The sequence below is a fragment of the Micropterus dolomieu genome, linkage group LG22 (genome assembly GCF_021292245.1).
Source record: "Micropterus dolomieu isolate WLL.071019.BEF.003 ecotype Adirondacks linkage group LG22, ASM2129224v1, whole genome shotgun sequence".
In the NCBI taxonomy this organism is placed as follows: Eukaryota; Metazoa; Chordata; class Actinopteri; order Centrarchiformes; family Centrarchidae; genus Micropterus; species Micropterus dolomieu.
This window is the reverse complement of record NC_060171.1, coordinates 6373925-6380556: the sequence shown is the minus strand read 5'-3', so window position 1 is coordinate 6380556 and position 6632 is coordinate 6373925. Positions and strand designations below refer to the sequence as shown.

Sequence of the window (6632 nt, the reverse complement as noted above, 5' to 3'; positions counted from 1 at the left end):
TGTCCATAAATCTGCAGCGTGCAGCTAGTTTTGGCTGGCATCTTATTTCAAATAAAGATTAGACAGCAATTTCTCCTCCAGAAATATCAGCCTCACAACACGGTTGCTCTACTTGGGCATGAGGCGTATCAAAGCTATCCATTACACTTGTAAAGCAGCTAACTGCCCTGCGGTGACATCATGTGTTTAAAGCTCATAAGCAGGTAATACTAGGCTGAATTGGTACCATGGTGTGCGTCATAAAGAATACCACACATGCTGCACAAAGTAGATTGTGTTTCTAAGCATCATCCATTCAAACAAGATCCCCTCCAAGGAGCTGATCCATGGAGGTCATGGAATCACTCACCAACATGAATGCCGACATTTCAAGGGAAATGCTGAGGAAAAACAATAAGTATTGTGAGGTGGTGGGCATTTTAATTTCATTTCAGATAGTACATGGGGGATTTGCTGAGGAAGGCTTTCGAGGTGGCGATACAAGCCAATCTTCGAAAGGTCTTGATCTGTGACACTGAACAAGACCTTGAGGGAAAACATGGAACAGGTGGCTATTGCAACAGCAGAACAAAGGTTCACAAAACTGTCGCAGCATGCTTAATGACGATCTGCTTCCACCTCACGTTCCTAAAGAACGCCAGTGTTATGTAAACATTTGCCTCTTTATTGCATTGTTGAGTGATTTCTTAATGCTATTTCAATGTAGAAATGATTCTGAACATGGGTCACTGACAGTTACAATTGAACATGGAAATGACGTGGTTATTTTCAAAGAACGGCTCAGAATTGCTTTGAGCATCATGGTGATGATGTGTTAACATGTGCAGCACTAATTCTTGTGAATGTTCGCTGCTAAACAACATAAAGCAAGGTGGAGAATTGTAAAAGGATCTTCAAAAGAAAGCCAATCAAGTTTCCCCAAAGCAGCAACAGACTGTATGAACTGAGAGCAAAGATCACAGAGAGGCAACCATGTAGGAGCAGAAACATTGGAGTTGTGGGAGTGCAACACTGGGGAAAGAACGAATTGAGATCCTATAGCTTCAGGGGAGATGTTGTTTTGCTGGTGTAGAGAGTGAGGCAAACACAGACCAATTTACCGGGGGAAAATTGTGCTGTGGTGAAAAAAAAGAGACCTAAGAGCAGACCTGGCCCATTCTTCACTGTGCAATCTAATCTCAGCTCTTGGAGAAGATGGGTGAAAACAAACATTGTTCTCCTGTCAGCAACCCTGATGGAACATACAGTGCAAGTAAAAGAGTTCAGCCCACTCACACACACCCACCTCAAACACAATGAAGAAGATGATCAAACTGGGAAAGAATATTTAAAACTGAAAAAGTTAGGTGTGATATGATGAATATTCAAGGCAACAATGACCTCTGATACTTTCCTGGTGGGTTTTCGAGGAGGAAAATGGGGACATTCTCGGAGGATCTCATCGCTACACTTATATTGACACAATATCAGTCATGAAAAATTGCTAAAGACACAGTAGCTTTAATTGTTATTTATGGTATTTTCTCACGCTTCATAATTGCTATCCATTCCCCATTTATAAATAATTAGTCGTGCATAATAATATTGAGAAAAGCAACAGTGGTCAAGTATAATAAAATAAACAAACTGTACTAAATCAGAAATTTGCTCTTCCCTAAGTGAGATTTGTCTTAATTCCTCACTTGAAGCACTTTTATGAAGAGGTTTCAAAATATTCATAAATGATCAGTTAATTTCATCATCCACTAATGACTTACAAATATGTCTTCAAGGTAGGGATGGGTGATATGGTTGAAATTAATATTGTGATATGTTCCTTTGATACTTTCCTGGTGGGTTTTCAAAGAGGTAAATAATGGACCAAATGGGGACATTCTCACAGGATCCCAGGGCTACACTGTTGCAGGCTCAAAATCAGTCATGAAAATTGCACAGACACAATAGTTTTAATTGGTATTTACGGTATTTTTTAAGGAGAACCTTACGCTTCATAATTGCTATCATTTCCCCCCATTTATAAATAATAAGCGGTGCATGATACTTAGAAAAGCAACAGTGGTCAAGTGTAAAAAAATTAACAAAACTGAAGTAAGTCAGTAGTTTGCTGTTCCCTAACTGTGATTTGTCTTCATTCCTCACTAGAAGCACCTCTGAAGAGTTTTCAAAAACATTCATAAATGATTGGTTCGTAGCATCATCCACTAATGACTTACAAATATGTCGTCAAGGTAGGGCTGGGCAATACGATTAAAACTAATATTATATTAATACTGATATATCACAATATGGAAGATGCATGCACAAACACATGAACACATTTAAAATTATAAAATTGATGTTCAATGCAATGAAATGTGTTTCACTGTTACGCTTTACACCAGACAAAACTGTTTAAAATTTGTAAAACAAAACCATAGACCAAAAACCAAAAATGTGTTAGTCCATCTCTTATTTCATTCTGTGATCCTTACTCTTACTGTGCCTCTCTACTCAGAGCCCATTCATCCCTACTGAAAACATAAATCTTAAAAACAAGTCACAGATATATTGTTTTGAAAGGCTCTGTAATTTCCTAAAGGAGTTGGCCACTGTAGCTTTTAGCAAATATTACTCAAACAGGAAATCAGCAGTGGATTCATACAAATTTGGTGCTTTAGTAAGTATTTACAGCAGAATAATGATGGATACAGGGTTGAAGGTCTAGTACCGAAACATTGTGTCAATATGTATTTTTTGCAAGTTTGACAGTGTGCGAGAGAGTATTAACAACCTTGAGTTTTCCCTTTGCTAAGGGGCTGACTCAAAATCAACTGCAGTAAACAAGTTTATTGTAATGAAGTAACATGCCACCCAATAAAACACTGATTTTAATAGTTTTTGGACAACAGCAATGGAGTTCTATGACACAGAGGAATATCAGACTTTGGCTACATGGCAACACTTGTTAGTAGGATCAATTCATTGTTGGTTTTGGTCTTAATAGGATTTGTTGATAGAAAGAAAAATATAGAATATTGGAAGCCTCATCCTGGAGAGAAGAATGCTGTAAAACAATAACATCCATTGATTATACCTATGTAATACAATATCACTTAAAGTTGGAAAAACATAATACTGAATTATCGCCCAGCCCTATGATAAGGATAGCTATCAAAAGGTTAAATAAAAAGTATTATGTAACATTTAAGAAAACATACGTTCATGAATACTCTGAGGTAAGTTGAACAGTCCTTAAGAATGACTGGGAAGATGCACTACTAAGGTAACAACTTGCAGGTATAAAAAACTATAGATTGATTTGGCAATCAAAATTATTATAATAAATACATACAAAATGAATAAATAAACCCAGGAAATACATACATCAGTAAATAATAATAAAAAAATCTCCCTCGATGACAAACTAAGAGTCTTTATCTATAGTTTTCATTGGCTGGGGGGTTGTGTAGTCCATAAACTTATACTTCTAATAATGAGCCATTCTTTCTGACTGGCTGTCACAACAATGCGCACACACTCAATGTCAAAGGCAATTTTGTGGTCTACATCTTGAACCTCAATGTTGCCATTTTTAAACTCCCCTAATGTGATGTAAGATGAACACTGTTTGCCTTTTTTAGTCCCAATTAGTTTCTCTCCTACTTCCAGAGCTCCGTGGTGAAGAATGTCATTCTGACGGTCATCAGAACCAGTAGCAATTTTAATCTTACATATTTTGGTAGATTTATTAAAGACAATAACAAAGAAGTCTCCTGTGGAAGGAGGCTTTCCCCAGAAGTATTCATCCACAGTGCTGTAAGCCTTGGTGGCATCATAGTTTTCAAAGACATTGATGTTTGTGTAAAGGCTGGCAGGAGGATTGTCAGGAATGTCTATGGAGTCTTCTTCAAAGTCATCGTCCTTCAGCTTGTTCTCTGCTCCTTTGTAAGAGGAGTAGTAGCCCATGTGCTGGAACAGCGAGGGCTTGAACCGGATCACGTCCTTCTGGGCCAGCAGACCCCTGAAGTGGATGAGGAGCCAGTCACAGGGCATTTCCTGGTAGAACATGAGGAGGAAATGAGCAAGACGTGGCAGGTCTTTGGAGTGGTACAGCTTCCCGATGTAGCCCAGCTTGGAGAACTCCAGCATCACCCAGTAGGATCCTTCTCTGGAGGTGATCACCTTCTTCAGCGCCGTCAGGAAGTTCCTGGAGCAGCGAACGTCATCCTCTAACATCATGTAGAAGTGAGAGAGGTTTGTGCAGAAGTTGAGGAGGAAAGCATAGTCCACGTTCTGCTTAGAGCGGAAACGGACCCGGTCCTCCGGGTCGTTGTAGTTCCTTTTCAGTCCATTCAGAGATGGATAGTACTCCTCAGGGGCCTGGATCACCAGGAGGCGTCCGGCTATGATGTGGTGCGCAAACTTCCTGGTGATTTCCTGCACCAAGTTCTCACACCAGATAAGGTCAAAGTCTGCCAGGTGGACCACAACCACAATCTCTTTCAGTTCCTCGTAACTGGACTGATCAAAGATGGATTTGATCGTCTCCAGAAGGTAGTTTCCTCTTTTTCGTTTGACTGATGACAGTCCAATGGTAAGATACTCTGTGAACAAAAATGAGCATTTAAGCAGAAATGCTTGAAAATGACCAGTTTTAAGAATATTGTATAGACATACAATGACAGGTTGGAGAAGATTAATCATTTCAATCTCATGACTATTCCCCAGACTTACATTTGACCTATGATTTAAGCATGAATGGTCACTCTTGACCTTGGGAATAGTGGTTTGACAATATAATCTTAATTTAAGGTCCTAATACAGACATTTTTGGTACTTACAATTACATCTCACACATCTCTCCAGCTGATTTCCTCACATACACAACTACCTATTATCAAGTGACCAAAGCCCCATATACTTAGGTTACATGATGACTGAGCAAAGTCCTCCCACTAATGAAGACTGTGAGAAGCAGTTGAAAGCTCTTAAAACAGCTAGTAAGTAGACCTTGAGTTATAGATAACTTTGTCAAAACTGCAGTATTTTGCCACAAAATGTGCTGTTAATACATTTTTCAATCAGGAATATTTATGATGAAACATTTATTACAGTTTTATAACCAGTGTAAATACTCCTGGCAAACATTTTGTTGTTCCAATCTCAAATTAGAGTGTTGTGCTCACTGTTGGTAAAAAAGTCAAAAACATTTGGTGAGTAAATCATGGTATAAAGAGTAGGGCATAGTGTTTAATTTTCAGGTAAAAGATCCTCTGTGGTATAGTTGCATTTTATTCCTTGAATCCCCACATCGCATATTTTAAGTTTAAGTTCTAATTCTCAACTCATGACTTACTTTAACTCCCCCAAGCTCATGAAACTAGTCAATGCAAATTCCTCTTTAAACAAACACTAAACTTACTCTTGCGGTTCAGCGGGGTTCCAGCAAGATAACGATATGTGACATTAATGGTTCCAGAGAAATTACTGAGGTCTCTGAAGGTGTGAACGTATCGTTCTGAGCTGGGAGGGTGGGCGGATGTTTCCCTAAGCTGCCTTTTATCCCCTTCCTGGAACACAACATGAAAAACACAACGTTACCTCACATTATGAACAATAGAGAAAATAAAAAAACACATACAAGCTGTCATAACTATAACAAAGAAACGGGACAGGAATGTAATCTTGAAATTTTCAATTCCTACTGTAAATAATTAAAATGGGGAATACCCAGATGTTTGTTTTCTTAAACTTGCCTCTAAAATTCTGTACAAACTTGAGACAATATGTGTTTTGATTTGGCTGAGCTAACCCTCGACGTTTGGAGACGAAAGGAATCTTAAAACCTCTCCAGGCAGTTTGCGTAGTCAAGCAAATGGACTTGAGAACCAGCACCAGGGAGCTGAAAATCTGAACTACCTCTTAATAATTTAAATAACAAACACTGATAATGTACTGTGATAACAACAAGTTTTGATGACATCATGAATAAGAAATAAATCATCTGAATGATTTCAACTTGGGTCCATGTTATGAAAATTTAAACATCTTTCCATTAAAAACATGCAATTCTAAAAGAGACAACAAGGGTGGAGCAAACAAACACATTTTGTTTCAGAAATTTGGTCAAATTTGTTGTTCAGACATGAAGAAGGAATACAAATAGTATGCGGGTAACTAATCTCAATTTCTAATTTGGGAAATGCTTACTGAAACATACACAGCATAAATCTACTAACCATCACATAGCCATCTTCAATGTAGAGGTTCAGGAAGAGCAGGAAGGTAATGAGGAAGCCAAGGAACGGAATAGTGGAGCGTTTCCTCAGACACCTCATCTTGTCCAGGGATTTCCACACCAGCCTCATGCTGTACACGCTCTCACTGGGATCTGCATGAGAAGAACATGATGACACTTTAGACTGGCATGCTTTGAATGTTGTCTGTCTGTCGAGTTGCTGCATGCAAATAATTTGTCTTTTTATCAAACATCAAGAAATTGTGGGAGAATTATTTTCAGGACCATATGACCGTATATGATGTAATTATCTTCCATTAGCATCATATTTTTTCTTAAACAGACATCTAATAGTGTGTGATAGAGTGGTGTTTTTTTCCTTTTCAGGAAAAGAAGTGGACAAAATCCACTGATT

General features: G+C 38.4%; 1 protein-coding gene across 1 annotated transcript; it reads right to left on the bottom strand.

The window, feature by feature from the left end:
- Positions 1 to 3286: 3286 nt before the first annotated feature.
- On the bottom strand, positions 3287 to 6347 carry mgat4c (mgat4 family member C). The gene is made up of 3 exons (XM_046038179.1): positions 6219 to 6347; positions 5402 to 5549; positions 3287 to 4583 (listed from the first exon to the last, which is right to left on the bottom strand). The coding sequence occupies exons 1-3, from the start codon at positions 6345 to 6347 to the stop codon at positions 3427 to 3429; spliced, it is 1434 nt and encodes a 477-aa protein (XP_045894135.1). The 3' UTR covers positions 3287 to 3426.
- Positions 6348 to 6632: the final 285 nt, after the last annotated feature.

Bases quoted from the DNA above. Each gene is read 5' to 3' on its own strand.
- mgat4c (XM_046038179.1), bottom strand. From the start codon at position 6,347: ATGAGGCTGGTGTGGAAATCCCTGGACAAGATGAGGTGTCTGAGGAAA. The intron at 5,550-6,218 runs GTTAGTAGATTT...GTTGTGTTCCAG, and splicing joins TTGAAGATGGCTATGTGATG to GAAGGGGATAAAAGGCAGCT. The intron at 4,584-5,401 runs GTAAGTTTAGTG...TTTTGTTCACAG, and splicing joins AACCCCGCTGAACCGCAAGA to AGTATCTTACCATTGGACTG.